This window comes from Nerophis lumbriciformis, linkage group LG10 (assembly GCF_033978685.3).
Source record: "Nerophis lumbriciformis linkage group LG10, RoL_Nlum_v2.1, whole genome shotgun sequence".
Classification (NCBI taxonomy): Eukaryota; Metazoa; Chordata; class Actinopteri; order Syngnathiformes; family Syngnathidae; genus Nerophis; species Nerophis lumbriciformis.
This window is the reverse complement of record NC_084557.2, coordinates 8,149,722-8,175,137: the sequence shown is the minus strand read 5'-3', so window position 1 is coordinate 8,175,137 and position 25,416 is coordinate 8,149,722. Positions and strand designations below refer to the sequence as shown.

General features: G+C 38.1%; 2 protein-coding genes across 3 annotated transcripts in view; one reads left to right on the top strand and one right to left on the bottom strand.

The window, feature by feature from the left end:
- Positions 1 to 11,994, bottom strand: part of cib2 (calcium and integrin binding family member 2) — a 27,828-nt gene extending 15,834 nt beyond the window's left edge. The window contains exons 1-3 of one of the 2 annotated variants that reach the window (XM_061970344.1): positions 11,943 to 11,994; positions 7,584 to 7,830; positions 6,690 to 6,724 (exon numbers count right to left, since the gene is read on the bottom strand). In XM_061970344.1, the coding sequence (XP_061826328.1) occupies positions 6,690 to 6,724; positions 7,584 to 7,634 (86 nt within the window). In that variant the 5' untranslated portion in view covers positions 7,635 to 7,830; positions 11,943 to 11,994. Of the gene's footprint in view, positions 1 to 6,689; positions 6,725 to 7,583; positions 8,119 to 11,942 lie in introns of those variants that run through there. The other variant, XM_061970343.1, reaches the window with a different exon arrangement.
- Positions 11,719 to 25,416, top strand: lrrc61 (leucine rich repeat containing 61). The gene is made up of 9 exons (XM_061970345.1): positions 11,719 to 11,752; positions 20,757 to 20,852; positions 20,919 to 21,065; positions 22,441 to 22,501; positions 22,590 to 22,675; positions 22,740 to 22,805; positions 22,890 to 22,958; positions 23,043 to 23,168; positions 24,906 to 25,416. The coding sequence occupies exons 1-9, from the start codon at positions 11,725 to 11,727 to the stop codon at positions 25,010 to 25,012; spliced, it is 786 nt and encodes a 261-aa protein (XP_061826329.1). The 5' UTR covers positions 11,719 to 11,724; the 3' UTR covers positions 25,013 to 25,416.

The following is a 25,416-nucleotide window of genomic DNA, read 5'->3' as shown; positions in this document are numbered from 1 at the left end:
CCCCCATGAACCCGAGAGCGATAAGCAGTTGAAAATGGTTGGATGGATGGATGCTACCTTTTTGCCAGCAGAGGTTTCTGTTCTGGCTGCTCAGTACAATATGGCAACAATAAGTTGACAACATTATGCAATGTACACAAGAAAAATGATCAGTTATACCAGGGGTGTCAAACTCATTTTCATTGAGGGCCAAATCGCAGTTATGTTTGCACACAGCGGGCCGCATTTAACATTGAGTAATATATATATATATATACGCATATATATATATATATATATATATATATATATATATATATATATATATATATATATATATATATACGCATATATATATATATGTATATATATATATATATATATACGCATATAGAGATGAAATCTCCTGATGATTGAGGGAACCCCTCATGAAACAGGCCTGTAGAGATGAAGTAGTCTTGTGATTTTTTTTCCCACACATACATATATTGCGCTCTACTACGGTATCGAGCACTATTTTTTGGATAACCTTATTAAGACATATATACACATATATATACATATGTATATATATATATATATATATGTATATATATATATATATACACAAACATATATATATATACACATATATATATACATACATACATACATATACATACATACATACATATATATATATATATATATATATATATATATATATATATATATATATGTATATATATATATATATACACAAACATATATATATATACACATATATATATACATACATACATACATATACATACATACATACATATATATATATATATATATATATATACACACATATATACACATATATACATATATATATATACATATATATATATATATATATATATATATATATATATATATATATATATATATATATATATATATATATATATATATATATATATATATATATATATATATACACACATATATATAATACATTAACAATATATTTTTTTTACATAAGCTGCAAAAAAAATATTTACATTTTACTTTAATAACTGGCAGTTCAATCACTAGAATTTTACAGTAAAAGCAGTGGGGTTTTTACAGCAGATAAAAAAAAATAATAAATGGAATGGAATGGAGAAACAATACCCCGTTTTTTCGTGGTAAAATTCAAGCAACAGAGCTGCCAGGTTTTTTTGTTTTTTTTTTACCATAAAATCTTGTTTTAATGTTTTTATTTTATTTTATTTTTTTAATGTTTTAGTGTCTTACTTTAAATGGAAAAAAACAGTACCAAAGTTGATTTTACGGTAAAAAAAAAAAAAAATCTATTGTCAATTTTACAGTCTACAATTTGATTGATAATTTGTTTTGAAATCATAAGTCAAGCAGATATTTAACAACAGTATTTATCTTTTTTTTAACCAAAAATATTTTTGGAATACATAATGTAATATTTTGATTTTGATAATATTGAATTTTAAATTTTTATTTTTTGAATTTTAAAAGATACGCAATTGCATGCAGTACATGATTTTTCATGTCAAACGGGAAATAACAAATATTTTTAGTAAGAAAAGATTAAGCATTTTATTAACGCATATTATTTCCAGGCTTTTGCCGGTCACATAAAATAATGTGGCGGGCCAGATTTGGCCCCCGGGCCTTGAGTTTAACACCTGTGAGTTACAACAATGTTAAAATATGTTTTTTCCTCTATCGTGTCTTGTACCTCTATGCTTTGGTAGGCTTCCTGTGAAGTCAGTGTTTCCTGTTTATTTGTGGCCACAAATTCTCATTTAGCGCTCTACGGTTTGCTCTCGCTCATAAACAAATTATAGTGGCCCTGTGGAGCATACTGCAATAAGAGGAGTGTGTCTTGCATTTATTTGGTAATCGAATACAAGCGGTCACGAAAGGCGAAATATTTGCCGGGTGAGTGGAAATCCGCCTCCACAAGCCCTAAAAGCGTGCATAAAACCACGTGTAGAGCGTGCAGAATGTTAAGCCTGTTGCTTGTTTCAGCGATAAAGGAATTCTTTATTTGCAACTCTGCAGGATACTCGTGCTCACACGTTTCTCCGCCATTTCAGTTCTGCTCTACTGCTAAAACTTCTGGATAATCTAGTTAGGGTTGTCCGATACCAATATTTTGGTACCAGTATCGGTACCAAAATGTATTTCAATACTTTTCTAAGTAAAGGGGACCACAAAAAAATTGCATTATTGGCTTTATTTTAACAAAAAAATCTTACGGTACATTAAACATATGTTTCTTATTACAATCAAAGAACACATTTTGTCCTTAAATAAAATAGTGAACATACTAGGCAACTTGTCTTTTAGTAGTAAGTAAACAAATAAAGGCTCCTAATTAGTCTGCTGACATATGCAGTAACATATTGTGGCATTTATCTACCTATTATTTTATCATAATTATGAGGGACAAGTGGTAAAACATTTATTATTAATCTACTTGTAAATTTACTGATAATATCTGCTTATTTTCCGTTTCAACATGTTCTATCTACACTTCTGTTAAAATGTAATAATCACTTATTCTTCTGTTGTTTGGATACTTTACATTAGTTTTTTGATCCGATACCAAGTAGTTACAGGATCATACATTGGTCGTATTCAAAGTCCTCATGTGTCCAGGGACGTATTTCCTGAATTTATAAACATAATATGAATTTTTTTTTTTAAATCGACTAGATACGCTATTGTACTTGGTATCATTACAGTGGATGTCAGGTGTAGATCCACCCATGGCATTTGTTTACGTTCAGGCGCGCTAGCTTTTGTTAGCGGTGACGCCGGTGAGCTATTGTATCCTCCTACGGTGTGTAGTGAAGCATGTTTAGCTATTCCTCGTCCTGCAGGGATGATACTTGTAAGAAACTTACTTTAATTGTCGCCATGGAGGCGAGGATTAGTGATTTAGAAGTTGCTAAAACACTGCCGATTGCGGATGGACATTAGCCGCCAGCTAGGTAGCCGGTATACCGTACAACCCTACTCTAGAAGTACCAACTCACAGAAAACCTCCAGAAGAAACCCAAACTTAGAAATGCTGCTGCTCGAGTCCTGACTAGAACCAGGAAATATGACCATATTAGTCCGTGTACAAGTCTTTTAATGGTCTTGTGCCAAAGTACATCTCTGACATGAACCATATCAACGATCTTGGCCTCTGAGAACCTCAGGGAGTGGTCTCCTGCTGGTACCCAGAGTTAGGACAAAACGTGGCAAGGCTGCGTTTCAGTTTACTGCTCCTAACTCTGGAATAGTCTTCCAGAAGATGTGAGACAGGCCTCAATGTTGGCAATGTTCAAATCCAGGTTTAAAACACTTTTATTCAATTGTGCCTATATATATGACAACTGAAAGTATTTTATCCACACACGTTGATTTTAATTTGAATTATAACTGCTTTATGATGATTTTATTTTATGTTTCTGGTTTGAATGATGATTTATTTTAAATGTTGCCTTCTTGTAGTTTTCTGTTAAGCACTTTTTTTAATACAGATAATGAAGACACAAATATTTGTCTCAAAGTATCACATTTCTTTGGCCTTTTTATCAGCATATTTAATTACAAATAACATGATGACATCGGCAACTCTGTTTTTTTTGGGTCATTTTTTAACAAAAAAATCTAAATAAGCAAAAATCAAGTTTTCAGAAAAAAAAAAATCGATTTTATTTTTGGCCAAAATTGTGCTTTTTAGAAACAGTATTTTATTTTTTTATTAGAATAGAATAGAATAGAATGGACTTTATTGTCATTATATTTGCATATAACGAGATTAAGGACTCCAACTTAAGGTGCGGTAGTGGGAACAAATATGGGGTAAAAATAAATTACACAAGAGGAGATCTAAAAAATCTCATAGAACGAGATCTAAAAAAAGACAGATGATCTTATATTCAAGGTCTAAATCAGGGGCCGGCAAACTTTAGCATTAAAATAGCTATTTCACAACCCACTTGGAGGCACAAAACCAATTTAAACATAAATTGAAGGTGATATTCCATATACATTACAATAAACCGCCATATTAAAATGCTGTATTGTATCGTGACTCAAATATTGTGATATGTGTCATATCAAACAGGTGGCGACGGCAAGCGACTTCTCTCGAAGCAAATCAGAGCTTTTCTAGACGTCAGTCTCACACACATCAGACAAAATGGGGACCTGCTAAAAAAGTGTCTGAAAGGTTGGGGAAAAACAGCGGCGATAAGATGAAAATGTTAAAATAATGATGATTAATTCATACCCTTTTTATTGCAATCTACCAGTTTTTGAAAACACAATTTTAACAAAATGTGAACATAAAAGAAAACCAACCAGTGTGGAAAGAATAGATATTTGACCATAAAAGTTCAAAAACAATTTAATAAAATGAGTTATACTGTATCACCATTTACACTACACCTATTTACACTACAATAATAATTTCATTTCTCCAATTCAACACACGTTTGATGAGAACAACGCATGATCTATACCTAATAGACGTTTTAACAGGGGTGAGCAACGTGTGGCATCTTGTTTTTAAATAGCCCCCTTAGCATATTTAAAATAATACAATTAATTCATTATGATTAGATATTTAGGATATTTGCTATGTCACCTACAACACAAAGCAAAGACAATGATGCTCTCCTGCGATAGCTTTGAAAATATTGACCTACATTTGATCTGTTTTAGCATCTTTAGACTATGTCCGAACGAAGAAGGTACACACCCCCTTCTTCGAGTGAAAAAAAATCTCCATCCACACAAATGGAGTTTAAAAAAATGACTGTTACTATATATGACTGTTACTATATATGACTGACATATAGGAAACACAGGAAATATAAATGTTTCTTTTTTCTTTTTCTTTTATATTAGCACACATCCCTACTGCATTACAAAATAAAACCCAACAACCGTAAGTCAACCACTTGTTGTTTTTCTGTTAAGTAAGGTTTGAAAACATGAGATCATTTTATATATTTCTTAAGATGAGCCCGGGCCCAGCGAAGCCGTCAGCGTTTCTGGGTGTTGTTGATAAATAGCTTTCGCTTTGCATAGTCGAGTTTTAACTTGCACTTACAGATGTAGTAACCAACTGTAGTTACTGACAGTGGTTTTATGAAGTGTTCCTGAGCCCATGTGGTGATTTCCTTTACACACTGATGTCGCTTTTTGAAGCAGTACCACCTGAGGGATCGAAGGTCCGTAATATAATCGCTTACGTGCAGTGATTTCTACAGATTCTCTGAACCTTTTGATGATATTACGGAGCGTAGATGGTGGAATCCCTAAATTCCTTGCAATAGCTGGTTGAGAAATGTTGTTCTTAAACTGTTGGGACAAATTGCTCACGCATTTGTTCACAAAGTGGTGACCCTCGCCCCATCCTTGTTTGTGAATGACTGAGCATTTCATGGAAGCTGCTTTTATACCCAGTCATAGCACCCACCTGTTCCCAATTAGCCTGTTCACCTGTGGGATGTTCCAAATAAGTGTTTGATGAGCATTCCTCAACTTTCTCAGTCTTTTTTTGCCACTTGTGCCAGCTTTTTTTAAACATGTTGCAGGTATCAAATACCAAATGAGCTAATATTTGCAAAAAAATAACAAAGTTTTCCAGTTCGAACATTAAATATCTTATCTTTGCAGTCTATTCAATTGAATATAAGGTGATTTGCAAATCATTGTATTCTGCCTTTATTTACCATTTACACAACGTGCCAACTTCACTGGTTTTGGGGTTTGTATATTTTACCTATGCATGAAGACAGAAACGCAAAATGAATTGCACGCCTTATTCCGCTCAGTTAACAGATGCAATCTACTTAGTACAAGTTTAGTAGATCAGCTTTGCGTGTGCTATTAAGTTTGCACGTATTTAGTACACGCAAACCTTTAGTGAATCAGGCCCATCATGTGCAAAATGTATCCTAATGGCACCTCCACATTTGTTTTTTTTCTCAGTTGGAACCCGTTTGTATGCCCCCGGATGACCTCTAACCCCCCACCCTCATGTTATAGCATAAGGCCAAAGGGCCGAGGCGCAGCGAACTTGTGACAATCAGCGATAACCTGTATCTTCCGTGTAACATGGCTGTGCTGTGACTGCGTGGGCAGAAACAAGGAGTGTTTTATGAAGGTCATAAAGTGTGAGACCCCATTACGGCCTCGGCTGATTGTCCCCAGTCCAATGCTGGCCTTGGAGAGAAAGTCAATTCAATATCACAGAGGAGGAATATACAGAAGCACGGGGAAGATCTGCCTTGAGGCTATGACAAGTGTAGATAACGTTCAAGGAATTTCGAGGAAAAAGTGGTCAATCCGTCAGATTTTAGCCGGCGATTCATGGCGACAGACATATAACTGTGCTCAGTCAAGAGAGGAGCTTACCCCACTGGGATTGAGTCACTTTCACTCTGAAGCACAGGCTTTGGAAGTTAATCTTGCAACACCCAAAAGACGCTGACTCATGAGCATCATCAGTCAATTTTGCCAGTGCAAAATGCAACTTGGGTGCAAAATTAATCACCATGCATGTCTCAGCTACCAAATAGTCATTTATTTATCTACACACTGCAGCCAAAAGGTCAGTCCGACTGATAAGACAGAACATTCTGGATCGCCACTGCATTTAATACTGCACATTTGTGTGCAATACACTGACAAACAGATGAAAATCGACTTACCGCAAGATTTCTTTGCGGGTGAAAAAAGTACAATCCTGCAATACAAATAAAACAGAACAGGCTGTTATGCGTAACACAATAGCTGGAGAGAAAAAAAAAAAAGAGTTTGATTCCCTGAAGGCAAAATGAAGGTGTCAGGCTTCTCGTAAATGACGTCGCAGTTTATGTTGTCACCCCGCTAACACCACGGTGGAGGGGAGGGGGTGGAATGTGATCTAGTGTTTTTCTGTGGCAGAACACATGCATGTGTGCGGCCCACGCATTGTGTGACATTGTATAACAGGCCTATTAGTGGCGCCTCAATTTACATTTCCCTTGTACGCTCGCTGTCTGAGCTGTACGTGCCAGAGGCAACCGGTTCCGCAGATGATGTAATTAAGGAGTGGAGGAGAATAAATAGGAATCAAATATAAAAAAAATTCAAAAAAAGCCAATATGTATAAATAAAATATATATATTTGAGTACATATTTCTGTATCTGGCCCTTGAGATTTAAAGCGGAGAGCAACAGTATTCTACTGAGGGCTTTTAAACGCCAGCAGGAGTAACCAGAGAAGCTCTTGAGGACCAAACAGTCTCCAGAGAGTAGAGTTTCACAGCATATACCGCTGACTTGGCATCAATTATTAAGAAGCACATGTTATACGGTTAAAGATGTTTCTCTCTGTGTGTGTAATCTGGACTTTTAAAAGGCATCGCCTTTACGCAAAGATGACATCATGTCTGAGTGGGTCATGAAAATTAGGTGTTTTCATCATATTTGTCCAACACAAAGGTTCTTCTATAGGTGTAAGAAAATGACACTGCAACATTTTTCGACTTAAACAGCGCAGTATTCTAGTCTTATAGTAACCAAGTGTTGAGAGGCAATCCAAAAAAGAAACGTGCACTCACCTGGTAGGCATCAAGTTGCTCGTCTGTAAAAATAGTCTGCTTGTTTCCCATGTTTATCAAGTCATGTGTTGCTTGTACGCACACAGAACACAGAGGGTCCGCAGCCTTTGCTCCATAAAATACATTTAGGGGCCGTGAAGTCACTCAGTCTTTGTCGCAGGGTGAGTCCACGATGCTGCAGTCTCCCTCATGAGGTATCATCTCTGTCCATTGAGGGGTTGCGAGCCACGGATGCCGAATGTAGAAGCTGCATCGTAGAAAGCAAAAAGAGAAAAAGAAATAAAGAGCAAAAGATCAGCGCACCTTGTATGGGAGCCAATGTGGATGACAAGGTCTGCAGGCTGCTTCTGCATCGGCTCTGCTGCCCACAGGAGTCCAGACAAGCCAATAGGATATCAGAGAAAAAAATAAAGAAATGAGGGTGACTTATGATTCGCTGGTTACAGCTGTCTTCATTATGGGGCCACAATGTGGATTTATGGGTGCCCTGATACTGCTGGTTTTCCAGAAGCAATTACTCACTGCTAAAAAATGATACTAATTAGATTTTTTCTGTGTTCTCTTGATGAATGAATCTGTAAACCCTGCCAGTAAATTGAACCTATAATAAAGATACATTTTATTATATTAAAGTGTAGTAATAAAACATCTGCGTCACTTTAAAAAAAACATTGGGCTTATGCTGCATTTAATAATACAGGGAAATTTAAAATGTTACACTAGTGTTGCGCAATATAGACAATATACGACATAAATGATATACAAAAAACACAAAAGCAGTGAAGTTGGCACGTTGTGTAAATGGTAAATAAAAACAGAATACAATGATTTGCAAATCCTTTTCAACTTATATTCAATTGAATAGACTGCAAAGACAAGATACCTAACGTTCGAACTGAGAAACGTTGTTATTTTTTGCAAATATTAGCTCATTTGGAATTTGATGCCTGCAACATGTTTTAAAAAACCTTGCACAAGTGGCAAAAAAGACTGAGAAAGTTGAGGAATGCTCATCAAACACTTATTTGGAACATATCACAGGGGAACAGGCTAATTGGGAACAGGTGGGTGCCATGATTGGGTATAAAAGCAGCTTCCATGAAATGCTCAGTCATTCACAAACAAGGATGGAGCAAGGGTCACCACTTTGTCAACAAATGCGTGAGCAAATTGTCCAACAGTTTAAGAACAACATTTCTCAACCAGCTATTGCAAGGAATTAAGGGATTTCACCATCTACGGTCTGTAATATCATCAAAAGGTTCAGAGAATCTGGAGAAATCACTGCACGTAAGCGATGATATTACGGACCTTTGATCCCTCAGACGGCACTGCATCAAAAAGCGACATCAGTGTGTAAAGGATATCACCACATGGGCTAAGGAACACTTCAGAAAACCACTGTCAGTAACTACAGTTGGTCGCTACATCTGTAAGTGCAAGTTAAAACTCTACAATGCAAAGCCAAAGCCATTTATCAACAACACCCAGAAACGCCTGGGCCTGAGCTCATCTAAGATGGACTGATGCAAAGTGGAAAAGTGTTCTGTGGTCTGACGAGTTCACATTTCAAATAGTTTTTTTGGAAACTGTGGACGTCTTGTCCTCCAGACCAGAGAGGAAAAGTACCATCCGGACTGTTACAAGCGCAAAGTTCAAAAGCCAGCATCTGTGATGGTATGGGGGTGTATTAGTGCCCAAGGCATGGGTAACTTACACATCTGTGAAGGCACCATTAATGCTGAAAGGTACATGCAGGTTTTGGAGCAACGTTGTAATGGACGCCCCTGCTTATATCAGCAAGACAATGCCAAACCACGTGATACAACAGCGTGGCTTCATAGTAAAAGAGTGTGGGTACTAGACTGGCCTGTAGTCCAGACCTGTCTCCCATTGAAAATGTGTGGCGCAATATAAAGCCTAAAATACCACAATGGAGACCCCCGGACTGTTAAACAACTTAAGCTGTACATCAAGCAAGAATGGGAAAGAATTCCACCTGAAAAGCTTCAAAAATGTGTCTCCTCAGTTCCCAAACGTTTACTGAGTGTTGTTAAAAGGAAAGGCCATGTAACATAAAAATAAAAATGCCCCTGTGCCAACTTTTTGCAATGTGTTGCTGCCATTAAATTCGAAGTTAATGATTTTTTGTTTTGTATTTTAAAACAAGTTTCTCAGTGTGAACATTAAATATCTTGTCTTTGCAGTCTATTCAATTGAATATAAGTTGAAAAGGATTTGCAAATCATTGTATTCTGTTTTTATTTACGCAATGTGAGTGTGAATGTTGTCTGTCTATCTGTGCTGGCCCTGCGATGAGGTAGTGACTTGTCCAGAGTGTACTCCGCCTTCCGCCCGAATGCAGCTGAGAATGGCTCCAGCACCCCCCGCGACCCAAAAATGGACAAGCGGTAGAAAATGGATGGATGGATTGTATTCTGTTTTTATTTACGAAATGTGAGTGTGAATGTTGTCTGTCTATCTGTGTTGGCCCTGTGATGAGGTGGCGACTTGTCCAGGGTGTACACCGCCTTCCACCCGAATGCAGCTGAGATAGGCTCCAGCACCCCCCGCTCGACCCCAAAAGGGACAAGCGGTAGTAAATGGATGGATGGATTGTATTCTGTTTTTATTTACGAAATGTGAGTGCGAATGTTGTCTGTCTATCTGTGTTGGCCCTGTGATGAGGTGGCGACTTGTCCAGGGTGTACCCCGCCTTCCGCCCGAATGCAGCTGAGATAGGCTCCAGCACCCCCCCCTCGACCCCAAAAGCCAAAAGGGAGAAGCGGTAGTAAATGGATTGGATGGATTGTATTCTGTTTTTATTTACGAAATGTGAGTGTGAATGTTGTCTGTCTATCTGTGCTGGCCCTGCGATGAGGTAGTGACTTGTCCAGAGTGTACACCGCCTTCCGCCCAAATGCAGCTGAGATAGGCTCCAGCACCCCCGCGACCCCAAAAGGGACAAGCGGTAGAAAATGGATGGATGTTTTTGTATTCTGTTTTTATTTACGAAATGTGAGTGTGAATGTTGTCTGTCTATCTGTGTTGGCCCTGCGATGAGGTGGCGACTTGTCCAGGGTGTACCCCGCCTTCCGCCTCAATGCAGCTGAGATAGGCTCCAGCATCCCCCCCCCGACCCCAAAAGGGACAAGCGGTAGTAAATGGATGGATGGATTGTATTCTGTTTTTATTTACGAAATGTGAGTGCGAATGTTGTCTGTCTATCTGTGTTGGCCCTTTGATGAGGTGGCGACTTGTCGAGGGTGTACTCCGCCTTCCACCCGAATGCAGCTGAGATAGGCTCCAGCACACACACACCCCCAACCCCCGCGACCCAAAAGGGAGAAGCGGTAAAAAATGGATGGATGGATTGTATTCTGTTTTTATTTACGAAATGTGAGTGTGAATGTTGTCTGTCTATCTGTGTTGGCCCTGCGATGAGGTATCGACTTGTCCAGGGTGCACCCCGCCTTCCGCCCGAATGCAGCTGAGATAGGCTCCATGCAGCATCCCCCCGCGACCCCAAAAGGGACAAGCGGTAGAAAATGGATGAATGGATGGATTTACACAACGTGACAACTTCACTGGTTTTGGGTTTCGTAGCTTCAGGGGCGCCGATAAAAGGGGGATAAAGGAGACGGATTCTAGGGGCCCATGATGGAGGGGGGCCCCTCTAATGATGATGAAATTATAATACAGAAAAAATAATGACACTGTGTTGGGGGCCCTGTAAAGATTAGTTTCATGGGGCCCAAAATCCCTTGCGGCGCCCCTGCATAGCTTAACTATTCGTGATGGCAAATAAATAAATGATATGCCATTGCTTTAGTCTCTGACATTGAACCTGTTGCACACGTAACATTTTTCAGACATCCTTCCACTTTGTCTTCATGTAGCAGCGACACCCCCTCACACCCCCCAGCTGCAGCGACTCTAACCCGAGTTAAGCTGCTCTCACACCGGCCAGCACCAGCACAAAGGTCCGTCCCATCCACCTGCGTCCATTGCAGCCCCGTCGGCGGCACTTAAATCTCTTAACTCCACAGCATGACACACGCCAATTCCACGCGTCCCTTCTAAACTACTCACACTTTACCACGCACGTTTCCTCTCAAACCACACAACTGTTTGAACCAGAATGGACACAAAGCGAGATAAAGAACAAGGTAAGTTGGACGACTGGCTTGTTGATGCCCGCCATGCTAGCGGCGTGCTAGCGCGTCAGTGGCTAGGAGTAATAGTAGCAGCCGTGGCTCCTTATGCTGCCTTCGTTACATAACATTTCCGTCAGAGAAGCAATTACCATCATTTTTATTAAATAACCCTCCCACTTTAGTCCGGGTGAGTCAGACTCACCGAAGCACGCAGCTGTTCTTTCGTCATGACACCGCACTAGCTTGAATATCAATATGCTAACATTTAATGACCGCTAGTCATTAAACTATGCCCAACGGTTTGTTCGATAAACATTAATATACAAAAATGTCCCATTCCTTTCAATGGAAACTTCCTGGAAATTTCGAAATTTGGGGAAAAGCAGGATTTTTTTCAAAAATGATTATGAGCATGAATGTCCTGAGATAGGCTCCAGCACCCCCCGACCCCGAAAGGGACAAGGGGTAGTAAATGGATGGATAAACCCTCCGCGACCCCGAAAAGGACAAGCGGTAGAAATGGATGGATGGATTGATTGATTGAGACTTTTATTAGTAGATTGCAGAGTACAGTACTCAGGGGCGCCTCTAGGGATTTTGGGCCCCATGAAAAGAATCTTTACAGGGCCCCCAACACAGTGTCATTATTTTTTCTGTATTATAATTTCATCATCATTAGGCGCCTCTCTGGGCCCCCCTCCATCATGGGCCCCGAGAATCCGTCTCCTTTACCCCCCCTTTTCCGCGCCCCTGACAGTACTTATTCCGTACAATTGACCACTAAATGGTAACACCCGAATACGTTTTTCAACTTGTTTAAGTCGGGGTCCACTTAAATCAATTCATGGTAAAAAAAAATAATCATGGATGTCCTGAATAAGCTGAATTTGTTGGTGTTAGAATTGTCTAAATCGGGTAAGAAATGTTGAAGTAGTAAATGGTATTAGGGAATTTCGGGAAAATCTGGAATTTTTTTTAACTTGGAAAAAGGGTAGTTTGAACTTCCAGAATGGTGGAATGGGTTAAAGAATGTGGGAATTGTGGAAGTTTGAAAAATGGCCAATTCATTTTGGAATGGGGAAAATGCAAAAAAATAAATAAATAAAGAATTATGGGAAATAAAGGATTTTTTTAGGGAAATCCGGGATTTTGTTTTTAGAAGTGTTGAACTAGAGCACACAATTCCTTAACAGGCTGAATATTTTGAAGTTGGAACAGTTTGAATCAGATGAAAAATTTGGAAGTTGTGGAACTTTGAAGAATGTCCCATTCGTTTCTGTTGGAACTTCCTGGAAATTTTGGGAAGAGCGGGGATTTAAAAAAAAATTATTATGAGCATAACAGCATGGACAATATGCACTATATTCATTTATATTATTATGTTTTGTCAACTTGTACTTCTTTGTCATTGCCTGAAATAAATACATTAAAAAAAAAATTAAAAAAAAAAAGCATGAATGTCCTGAGATAGGCTCCAGCACCCTCCCGCGGCCCTGAAAGGGACAGGCGGTAGAAATGGATGGATGTCCTGAATTGGTTGGTGTTATAATTGTCTATATTGGGCAAGAAATGTTAAAGTAGTAAATGGTATTAGGGAATTTTGGGAAAATTGGGAAAAAAAAATTATTTTGGAAAAAGGGTAGTTTGAATTTCCAGAATGGTTTAATGGGTTGAAGAATGTGGGGATTGTGGAAGTTTGAAAAATGGCCAATTCATTTTGGAATGGGGAAAATGCAAAAAAAAAAAAGGAATTATGGGAAATCCGGGATTTTTTTTTTTTTAGAAGTGTTGAAGTAGAGCACAGAATTCCTGAACAGGTTGAATATTTTGAAGATGGAACAGTTTGAATCAGATGAAAAATGTGGAAGTTGTGGAACTTTGAACAATGTTCCATTCGTTCCAATGGGAACTTCCTGAAAATTTCGAAATTTTGGGAAAAACGGGATTTTTTTCAAAATGATTATGAGCATGAATGTCCTGAGATAGGCTCCAGCAGCCCCCGCGATCCTGAAAGGGACAAGCGGTAGAAATGGATGGATGTCCTGAATGAGCTGAATTGGTTTGGTCTAAATCGGGCAAGAAATGTTGAAGTAGTAAATGGTATTAGGGAATTTCGGGAAAATCTGGAATTTTTTTGAACTTGGAAAAAAGGGTAGTTTGAATTTCCAGAATGTTGGAATGGGTTGAAGAATGTGGAGATTGTGGAAGTTTGAAAAATGGCCAATTCATATTAGAATGGGGAAAATGCAAAAATAAAATAAAATAAAGAATTATGGGAAATCCGGGATTTTTTTTTTTAGAAGTGTTGAAGTAGAGCACACAATTCCTGAACAGGCTGAATATTTTGAAGTTGGAACAGTTTGAATCAGATGAAAAATGTGGAAGTTGTGGAACTTTGAAGAATGTCCCATTCGTTTCTATGGGAACTTCCTGGAAATTTTGGGAAAACCGGGGATTTAAATTTTTTTTATTATGAGCATGAATATCCTGAGATAGGCTCCAGCCCCCCCCCCCCCCCCCCCCCCCCCCCCCCCACCACCCCGAAAGGGACAAGCGGTAGAAATGGATGGATGTCCTGAATGAGCTGAATTGGTTGGTGTTAGAATTGTCTAAATCGGGCAAGAAATGTTGAGGTAGTAAATGGTATTAGGGAATTTCGGGAAAATCTGGAATTTTTTTGAACTTGGAAAAAAGGGTAGTTTAAATTTCCAGAATGGTGGAATGGGTTGAAGAGTGTGGGGATTGTGGAAGTTTGAAAAATGGCCAATTCATTTTGGAATGGGGAAAATGCAAAATAAAAAAAAAAAAGGAATTATGGGAAATCCGGGATTTTTTCTTAGAAGTGTTGAAGTAGAGCACACAATTCCTGAAAAGGCTGAATATTTTGAAGTTGGAACAGTTTGAATCAGATGAAAAATGTGGAAGTTGTGGAACTTTGAAAAATGTCCCATTCGTTTCTATGGGAACTTCCTGGAAATTTCGAAATTTTGGGAAAAGCGGGAATTTAAAAAAAAAATTATTATGAGCATGAATATCCTGAGATAGGCTCCAGCACCCCCTGCGACCCTGAAAGGGACAAGCGGTAGACAGGGATGGATGTCCTGAATGAGCTGAATTGGTTGGTGTAAGAATTGTCTAAATCGGGCAAGAAATGTTGAAGTAGTAAATGGTATTAGGGAATTTCGGGAAAATCTGGAATTTTTTTGAACTTGGAAAAAAGGGTAGTTTGAATTTCCAGAATGGTGGAATGGGTTGAAGAGTGTGGGGATTGTGGAAGTTTGAAAAATGGCCAATTCATTTTGGAATGGGGAATATGCAAAAAAAAAAAAAAAAAAAAAGGAATTATGGGAAATCGGGGATTTTATCTTAGAAGTGTTGAAGTAGAGCACACAATTCCTGAAAAGGCTGAATATTTTGAAATTGGAACAGTTTGAATCAGATGAAAAATGTGGCAGTCGTGGAACTTTGAAGAATGTCCCATTCGTTTCTATGGGAACTTCCTGGAAATTTTGGGAAAAGTGGGGATTTAAAAAAATGTTTATTATGAGCATGAATATCCTGAGATAGGCTCCAGCACCCCCTGTTACCCTGAAAGGGACAAGCGGTAGACATGGATGGATGTCCTGAATGAGCTGAATTGGTTGGTCTAGAATTGTCTAAATCGGGCAAGAAATGTTGAAGTAGTAAATGGTATTAGGGAATTTTGGGAAAATCTGGATTTTTTTTTATTTTGGAAAAAGGGTAGTTTGAATTTCCAGAATGGTGGAATGGGTTGAAGAATGTGGGGATTGTGGAAGTTTGAAAAATGGCCAATTCATTTTGGAATGGGGAAAATGCAAAAAAAAAGAATTATGGGAAATCCGGGATTTTTTTTTAGAAGTATTGAAGTAGAGCACACAATTCCTGAACAGGCTGAATATTTTGAAGTTGGAACAGTTTGAATCAGATGAAAAATGTGGAAGTTGTGGAACTTTGAAGAATGTCCCATTCGTTTCTATGGGAACTTCCTGGAAATTTTGGGAAAAGCGGGGATTTAAATTTTTTTTTATTATGAGTATGAATGTCCTGAGATAGGCTCCAGCACACCACCGCGACCCTGAAAGGGACAAGCGCTAGAAATGGATGGATGTCCTGAATCAGCTGAATTTGTTGGTGTTAGAATTGTCTAAATCGGGCTAGAAATGTTGAAGTAGTAAATGGTATTAGGGAATTTTTTTGATTTTGGAAAAAGGGTAGTTTGAATTTCCAGAATGGAGGAATGGGTTGAAGAATGTGGGAATGGTGGAAGTTTGAAAAATGGCCAATTCATTTTGGAATGGGGAAAATGCAAATAAATAAATAAAAGGAATTATGGGAAATCCGGGATTTTTTTTAGGGGAATCCGGGATTTTTTTTTTAGAAGTGTTGAAGTAGAGCACACAATTCCTCAACAGTCTGAATATTTTGAAGTTGGAACAGTTTGAATCAGATGAAAAATGTGGAAGTTGTGGAACTTTGAAGAATGTCCCATTCGTTTCAATGGGAACTTCCTGGAAATTTTGGGAAAAGCAGGGATTTAAAAAAAAAATTATTATGAGCATGAATGTCCTGAGATAGGCTCCAGCACACCACCGCGACCCTGAAAGGGACAAGCGGTAGAAATGGATAGATGTCCTGAATGAGCTGAATTTGTTGGTGTTAGAATTGTCTAAATCGGGCAAGAAATGTTGAAGTAGTAAATTGTATTAGGGAATTTTTTTGATTTTGGAAAAAGGGTAGTTTGAATTTCCAGAATGTCGGAATGGGTTGAAGAATGTGGGAATGGTGGAAGTTTGAAAAATGGCCAATTCATTTTGGAATGGCTAAAATGCAAAAAAAAAGAAGAAGGAATTATGGGAAATCCGGGATTTTTTTTTGAAGTGTTGAAGTAGAGCACACAATTCCTGAACAGGCTGAATATTTTGAAGTTGGAACAGTTTGAATCAGATGAAAAATGTGGAAGTTGTGGAACTTTGAAAAATGTCCCATACGTTTCAATGGGAACTTCCTGGAAATTTTGGGAAAAGCAGGATTTTTTTCAAAATGATTATGAGCATGAATGTCCTGAAATAGGCTCCAGCACCCTCCCGCGGCCCTGAAAGGGACAAGCGGTAGAAATGGATGTATGTCCTGAATGAGCTGAAGTGGTTGGTGTTAGAATTGTCTAAATCGGGCAAGAAATGTTGAAGTAGTAAATGGTATTAGGGAAATTCGGGAAAATCTGGAATTTTTTTGAACTTGGAAAAAAGGGTAGTTTGAATTTCCAGAATGGTGGAATGGGTTGAAGAATGTGGGGATTGTGGAAGTTTGAAAAATGGCCAATTCATTTTGGAATGGGGAAAATGCAAAAAAAAAAAAAAAAAAAGGAATTATGGGAAATCTTGGATTTTTTCTTAGAAGTGTTGAAGTAGAGCACACAATTCCTGAAAAGGCTGAATATTTTGAAGTTGGAACAGTTTGAATCAGATGGAAAATGTGGAAGTTGTGGAACTTTGAAGAATGTCCCATTCGTTTCTATGGGAACTTCCTGGAAATTTTGAAATTTTGGGAAAAGCGGGGATTTAAAATGTTTTTTATTATGAGCATGAATATCCCGAGATAGGCTCCAGCACCCCCTGCGACCCCGAAAGGGACAAGCGGTAGAAATTGATGGATGTCCTGAATGAGCTGAATTGGTTGGTGTAAGAATTGTCTAAATCGGGCAAGAAATGTTGAAGTAGTAAATAGTATTAGGGAATTTCGGGAAAATCTGGAATTTTTTTGAACTTGGAAAAAAGGGTAGTTTGAATTTCCAGAATTGTGGAATGGGTTGAAGAGTGTGGAGATTGTGGAAGTTTGAAAAATGGCCAATTCATTTTGGAATGGGGAAAATGCAAAAAAAAAAAAAGGAATTATGGGAAATCCGGGAATTTTTTTTAGGGAAATCCGGGAATTTTTTTTGAAGTGTTGAAGTAGAGCACACAATTCCTGAACAGGCTGAATATTTTGAAGTTGGAACTGTTTTAATCAGATGGAAAATGTGGAAGTTGTGGAACTTTGAGGAATGTCCCATTTGTTTCTATGGGAACTTCCTGGAAATTTCAAAATTTTGGGAAAAGTGGGGATTTAAATTTTTTTTAATTATGAGCATGAATATCCTGAGATAGGCTCCAGCACCCCCTGCGACTCTGAAAGGGACAAGCGGTAGACATGGATGGATGTCCTGAATGAGCTGAATTGGTTGGTGTAAGAATTGTCTAAATCGGGCAAGAAATGTTGAAGTAGTAAATGGTATTAGGGAATTTTGGGAAAATATGGAATTTTTTTGAACTTGGAAAAAAGGGTAGTTTGAATTTCCAGAATGGTGGAATGGGTTGAAGAATGTGGGGATTGTGGAAGTTTGAAAAATGGCCAATACATATTAGAATGGGGAAAATGAAAAAAAAAAAAAAAAACGAATTATGGGAAATCCGGGAATTTTTTTTAGGGAAATCCGGGATTTTTTTTTGAAGTGTTGAAGTAGAGCACACAATTCCTGAACAGGCTGAATATTTTGAAGTTGGAACTGTTTTAATCAGATGGAAAATGTGGAAGTTGTGGAACTTTGAGGAATGTCCCATTTGTTTCTATGGGAACTTCCTGGAAATTTCAAAATTTTGGGAAAAGTGGGGATTTAAATTTTTTTTAAATTATGAGCATGAATATCCTGAGATAGGCTCCAGCACCCCCTGCGACTCTGAAAGGGACAAGCGGTAGACATGGATGGATGTCCTGAATGAGCTGAATTGGTTGGTGTAAGAATTGTCTAAATCGGGCAAGAAATGTTGAAGTAGTAAATGGTATTAGGGAATTTTGGGAAAATATGGAATTTTTTTGAACTTGGGAAAAAGGGTAGTTTGAATTTCCAGAATGGTGGAATGGGTTGAAGAATGTGGGAATTGTGGAAGTTTGAAAAATGGCCAATACATATTAGAATGGGGAAAATGAAAAAAAAAAAAAAAAGGAATTATGAGGAATTTTTTTTTTTTCGGGAAATCCGGGATTTTTTTTTAGAAGTGTTGAAGTAGAGCACACAATTCCTGAACAGGCTGAGTATTTTGAAGTTGGAACAGTTTGAATCAGATGAAAAATGTATAAGTTGTGGAACTTTGAAGAATGTCCCATTCGTTTCTATGGGAACTTCCTGGAAATTTTGGGAAAAGAGGGGATTTAAAAAAAAAAGATTATGAGCCTGAATGTCCTGAGATAGGCTCCAGCCCCCCGCCCCCGCGACCCCGAAAGGGACAAGTGGTAGAAATGGATGGATGGACGGGCAAGAAATATTGAAGTAGTAAATGGTATTAGGGAATTTTGGGCAAATCTGGAATTTTTTTGAACTTGGAAAAAAGGGTAGTTTGAATTTCCAGAATGGTGGAATGTGTAAACGGTGGAATGGGTTGAAGAATGTGGGAATTGTGGAAATTTGGAAACATGGCCAATTCATTTTGGAATGGGGAAAATGCAGAATCAGATAAAAAGTGTGGAAGTTGTGGAACTTTGAAGAATGTCCCATTCGTTTCAATGGAAACTTTCTGGAAATTTCGAAAATTTGGGAAAAGCGGGATTATTTTTCAAAATGATTTTGAGCATGAATGTCCTGAGATAGGAACAATGGAATTTGGATTTGGAACTTTGGAAAGTATTAATTGGATGAGTGGAATGTGTTGATGTTGGAATGGTTTGAATAGGTTGAAAAATGTACGAATTGTGGAAGTTTAAAAAAATGGACAATTCATTTTGAATGGGGAAAAAAAGTACTTAATAATGACTAATTAAGAGCCAATATGTTACTAATTTGCATGTTAATAAGCAACTAATTAATGGTGAATATGTGTTCCCCATACTAAAGTGTTACCCAAGTTTTTGTAGTAGTCAACCAAATTGCTTCTTATATGTTCAGTGGTTGTGATTATAATGATGGTTAGTGAGTATTTAACAGCAGCATCATAAACAGTCATGTGTGCATAGTTAGAGAAAATCTGCCTTAAAGGAGGCTATTCCTAATATTAACTTCATTACACCTTCGCTTAACACACAGGTGTCAAACTCAAGGCCCAGGGGCCAGATCTGGCCCGCCACATCATTTTATATGGCCCGCGAAATGGTAATAATATGCTTTTAATAAAGAATATTTTCTTACTAAAAATTTGTTGTTTTCATTTTGACATTCAAAATATACATTAACTGCATGCTTATCTTTTATATACATATATTTTAAAATGTAATATCTAATAATGCATTAAAATGTTATATTTAATAAAAATAATAATAAGTACTTGAATATCAGCTTGACTTATGATTTCAAAGCAAGTTATCAAATTGTGCACTGTAAAAATGACAATAGACTTTACGGTAAAATTCTGGCAACAGAGCTGCCAGTTTTTTGTTTTTTTTTACAAAAAGCAACAACTTTGGTACTGTTTGTGTTTGCAGTAATACACTATAAAATCAACAACTCTAAATTTTAGTGGTACTGTTTTTCCATTCCTTTTACAGTAATATTCCGTAAAAAAACACTGCAATTTTTACGATACAATTCTGTTTTTTTTACACTAAAATGTATGGGTTTTTTAAGCGAACGTTAAAAAAAAGCAAATATTCAAATGCTATATCATGAGCCGAATCGTATACTTTTTTTTTTTTTATCATATATTTACAAGTGGCCCTCTGAGGACAGACAAAAAACAATGAAAACAGGTTTGACATCCCTGGCTGAACACATCACAGTCAGTGAACCCACAATTACTAACTTTTCTGCCGAATGACATAATTCTGCCCACTCAATGGGCACAAATGTGATATTTCGGGATGACTGCATGAATTATCCACTCGTTCTTTTATGCATTTCAGTGGACACTCCATGCTTGCAGCGTTCTCTTCCTGCAGCGCTGACTCACAGATAATGTGGCTCTGTGTGTGTGTGTGTGTGTGTGTGTTGCCTTGCTGCAGTCTCATACAGTACAACATTTGCTTCTCTCAGATGCAGAGGTGGACAAGATAACCGCCGGACTGCTCAAGTCGCACTCGGGGGAGTTCGATTTGGAGTCCATTCTGTTTCTCAAATTTAGGGGTCTGGGTAAGGTCAGAGTGTAGTTCTACTCATGTTTTCCCGTTGTTAACGAGTTAATGCATGTCTCCACAGGAATACACGATCTCGGATGTATAGGAGAGTGTATGAGTTTGGAGAGACTGGACCTCTCTGGGAATAATATTGTCAATTTAGCTCCTCTGTCGCCCCTGCGGCTGCTTTCTGTCCTCAATTTGTCCGCCAACAGGATTTCCAATTTAGGTACGTATTCAGGAGTAATTAAGGTTTCAGCTTTAGTTTTTGTGCATGCAATGGAACCTCAAAGGTTGTGATGACTGCAATAATCAAATAGCTGCAAAAACCGCCGACGTGTGTGACCTCATATATAGCGTGAGACTTTGGCAAATATTGAGCTCTGTTCAGCCAGCATCAAAAGATTAACCTATTCTCCGGACTTTAAGGCGCATTTTAAATCTTTTTTTTTTTCAAAACTTGACAGTGCGTCTTATAACCCGGTGCGCCTAATGTATAGAATAATTCTGGTTGTGCTTACCGACCTTGAAGCTATTTTATTTGGTACATGGTGTAATGATAAGTGTGACCAGTAGATGGCAGTCAAACATAAGAGATAGTGTAGGCTGCAATATAATGGCAGTCACGCACAAGAGATACGTGTAGACTGCAATATGACTCAAGTAAACAACACCAACATTGTATATGTTCCATTGAAAATATAGAACATTACACACGGCGCTAAAAAAACTATCAAAATGTTTTAGTACGACTTTGGTAAGGTATGAAGCTGCACCACTTGATGGATTGTACTGTGCTTTAACATAGTATTATTATGGCGTGTGTATAAAGTAAGACATATTATCTGACGTTTTGTTTCCCAATATTATGCAAAAGAAACTTCTTACCTTCTGGTACCTGCTGATTTGTATTTGGGATCTGCATAAATCCTGAAAATTTGCGCGCGTCCGCTTTTGTAGTCCGTGCAGACACCATAGTTGATAAGCTTCTTCTTTTTCTCTATCTTCTTGTTATGTGACATTCATCCTCCGCTGTTGCCATTTCTAATATAAAGTAGTGTAAAGTTCTTACTTACATCTGTCAGTAAACTCGCCATGAAAGCACTAAAACATACCGGTGTAGTGAGTTTACATCATTCACCCAAGGAACTTTAGTTATTAGAGAGTTCCGGTCGGACGGTTTTTCACGGGACACATTTCCCGCATTGTTGTTACACTAGTGAGCCACAAATGAGGAGATGCTGCTCCGTTATTGATTGAAGTAAAGTCTGAATGTCATTAAAACAGTTAGCGACATCTTTTGACACTTCTTCCACTTCCGTGGAGCGCCTTATATATGAAAAAATATCAAAAATAGACCATTCATCGGCAGTGCGCTTTATAAGTAATCTGCGTAAATATATGATTAATGCGATTATTTTTGTGAACTTGAGTGAACTTGTTGGTTTTGACAACCTTACTTAAAACATAACTTGTACACTCTGGAATTTAGGTAATTAAATCTCAGTTATTATTAACATTGAGAAAATATGTTTTAAAATTCAAACCAGATTTTTAGAGGTTCCACTGTAATTTGACGACTGGTCATGTTGATGTATTCCCAGAGCCGCTGCACAGTTGTGAAAATCTACAGAATTTAAATCTGGCGGGTAATATCATCTCCAGGTATGACATCGGGGTTGTGATTACGCTGCACCTTTTTTTACGCTCTACTTTGATCATGTAAAATAACTCGAATCTTGTTCTTCGACAGTATCGAGAACCTTCTCTGCCTTCAGTCTTTAAGAAAGCTCGAAAGTATTCGCCTCAACGACAACACGTATAATTATTCTAATCCAGGTAAATTCAAATGAGTGAGAAAATGTCAAATTAGCACGGCAACTCAAATGATATTCTAATTTAGTGTGCAGGAACGCATCCTACAAGGCCATAGTCTTTGAGATGTTCCCCAACATCAAGGTGCTCGACGGTAAGCTCTTTTTTATACAGTACCTGTATTTTTTGTGTTGCAGCGGCTCTTTAAATTTGACATGTTTTTACTTTTAAATGCAAGGGGAGAGAGTGGTTGGACGTGGAAGTGACTTATACCAGCTATGCAAAGACATCGACGACACTATTAAAGGTACGACTCTTACCCAGTAAACCAACAGCAGGTCACGTTGTTGGTTAAAGCTGATGTTTGCTTTTTATTTTTTTTTATTTCAAGCTGGTCAGTACAAGAACGGGCAACTTGTTGAACATCACGACTGCAAGCCATGGGTGGAGGATACTTATTGGGAAATAAAAAGGTCGAACAATGCCATTGTGGAAGAATCCTACAAGCAGTTTAATGGTAAGAGTTTTTTGTTTTTGATTATATAATTCTGTGTACTGTTCCAATACTCTTCCTGCTCTTTTTAATGGGAAGTGCCAAAGGACAGTTGACATGTGACTTTCCTAACGAAGAGGTACAAAAAGACTGAAAATAATCCATCAAGTGATGGATTCACTCACTTGTCAGCACATTCATGCACATAAGTAACCTCTTAAGGCCCAAGCTGTTTGTTTACATGCTTTTTTATTTCTTTTTGCTATTTGGGCTTATTGAACCCTAATTAGAATAAAACTAAGAATCATCTTTTGATATGATGTACTTAATCCATAAGTACACAAATGTGTACTTAATGTGTAGTGACATGCTAATTCTTATTTTTACACTTTTTTTCCCCAAATTCCATTGTATGTTATACTCTTCTGACACCACCAGAGGGCAGTATAAGTGTCCACATAAGCGGCCATAAGACCCCAATTCAGTAGTGTACACAATTTTGGAAATACGAGCTAAATGGTGCTGTACACGCATGTGGCCACTAAGGCCTTTAGAGGTTTTAAGACAAGTTGAAAGAAAAGTCAGTTAATAATGCAATCGCTCCTCTCGCGAGCTGATGAACGGCAGTCAGCAAACTTAGCCGGTAGTATCAGCTATCACTGGGTGGAACCAGGTCAACATAGCCAACATGTCCTGGTTGGCGAGGCTGGCTAGCGGACGGGCATAGTGAGTAGCAAGTGTCAGCCAGCATGTCAACTACAGCAATGGAAGCATTTTGAGGACACTCGTTACGAAAACTTTAAAAAAAATGTCGTCATTAAGAAATTACTGTAGATCACGTGATGGGGTGCCCATTAAGTTGATGGCGCAGGGTGTGTCAGTCGATCGCCAGCCAGGCATTAAAAAAATAAGCCTAAAAATTAGCCATCATCAATCATCACTAAGACGTTGCTTGATTGACATTCACGGCATTTGAGGGTCTTGTGAGATGATGCTGGCTGCTGCCAGATCATTATTAAGAAAAAATGACCGACAGGAAGGCGAGAAACACTTTTTATTTCAACCGACTCTCACGCCCGTACCTGCCGTCAAGACTCTAAAGACCGACTGTACAGTTCATGTCTTCACAATAAAAGCCCTGCTTCACCCTGCCTGCGCTAACAAAATAAGAGTCTCAGAAAGCTAGCGCGCACAAGCTAGCAAGCTACGGAGTTTGCCGCCAATGTATTTCTTGTAAAGTGTATAAAAAGGAGTATGGAAGCTGGACAATCAAAAAGCAAGCACTTTCATGTGGTATTGGACAGAAAGGGGGACTTTTTTTCTCCTCTATTTGAAAATGCAGACGTTATCATCACTACTGTCTGATTCCAATCAATGCAAGTCATCAGAATCAGGTAATACACCTGATAATGACCTAATTGAGTATTTTCAGATTGTTGATGGTGTAGTGCAGCGTATTAAGCTCATTACGGAGCGAGCAAGTTGCAGAGTACGCATTTGAATTTGTCAGAAACACCAATTTATATTCTTGTCTTCGTGAAAGAAAGGAATCTGTGTTAAACATGCTTGTATTATCATTAAACACCTTTAACTTGATAACAAAAACCTCTCTTTCATGAATAAATCAATATAAATGATATGTACTGTATGAATGAGGTAGATCCCCTCCACTTGGTCAATTGAAAAGTAGCTCGCCTGCAGAAAAGTATGGACACCCCTGGCGTGAACAGCGTGTCTTGATGCCATGTATCTCTCCTCTAGATGTTCTTCATGAATGCCGACTCCTAAACAACAGAGCTACTCACGTCATCACCCAGACTGAAAGGTCCATGAGCCTCAAGAAGCAGCCAAAGCAATATGCCATTTGAATGTGCAGCGACTAGTTATTGAAAACAACACAAACACTGTATTCTTTATTTTATAGATGGCTAAGTAAAGTAAAGCTAGAAATACATGCTCTTTATGGCATTGTTCTAATTCTGTGGGATACAAGCAAGCCTCAGAATGGATGTGAGATGTCTTTCCTTGCACACAGTTCATATTGTGCCATCGTAGCCTGCATTTTTGCAGAAGCATACAGTACAGTATATGCTGCTAGAAATGTCTAAATATTTAAAATAACTAAGAGCTTTTCCATTCTGCTGGATCATTATGGGAGCATCCCATTGCTGTACGCTTTCTATGTAAAATGATTTTTTTCCCTGAAGATATGAATGAATGTTGAGCTCTTTATACTTGTTTTATACCATAAAGTTTATTGCATATGCAAATA

Coding starts and splice junctions, on each gene's coding strand:
- lrrc61 (XM_061970345.1), top strand. CDS start 11,725: ATGGACACAAAGCGAGATAAAGAACAAG. Junction 11,753..20,756: donor AAAGCGAGATAAAGAACAAG/GTAAGTTGGACG, acceptor TGCTTCTCTCAG/ATGCAGAGGTGGACAAGATA. Junction 22,959..23,042: donor CATCGACGACACTATTAAAG/GTACGACTCTTA, acceptor TTTTATTTCAAG/CTGGTCAGTACAAGAACGGG.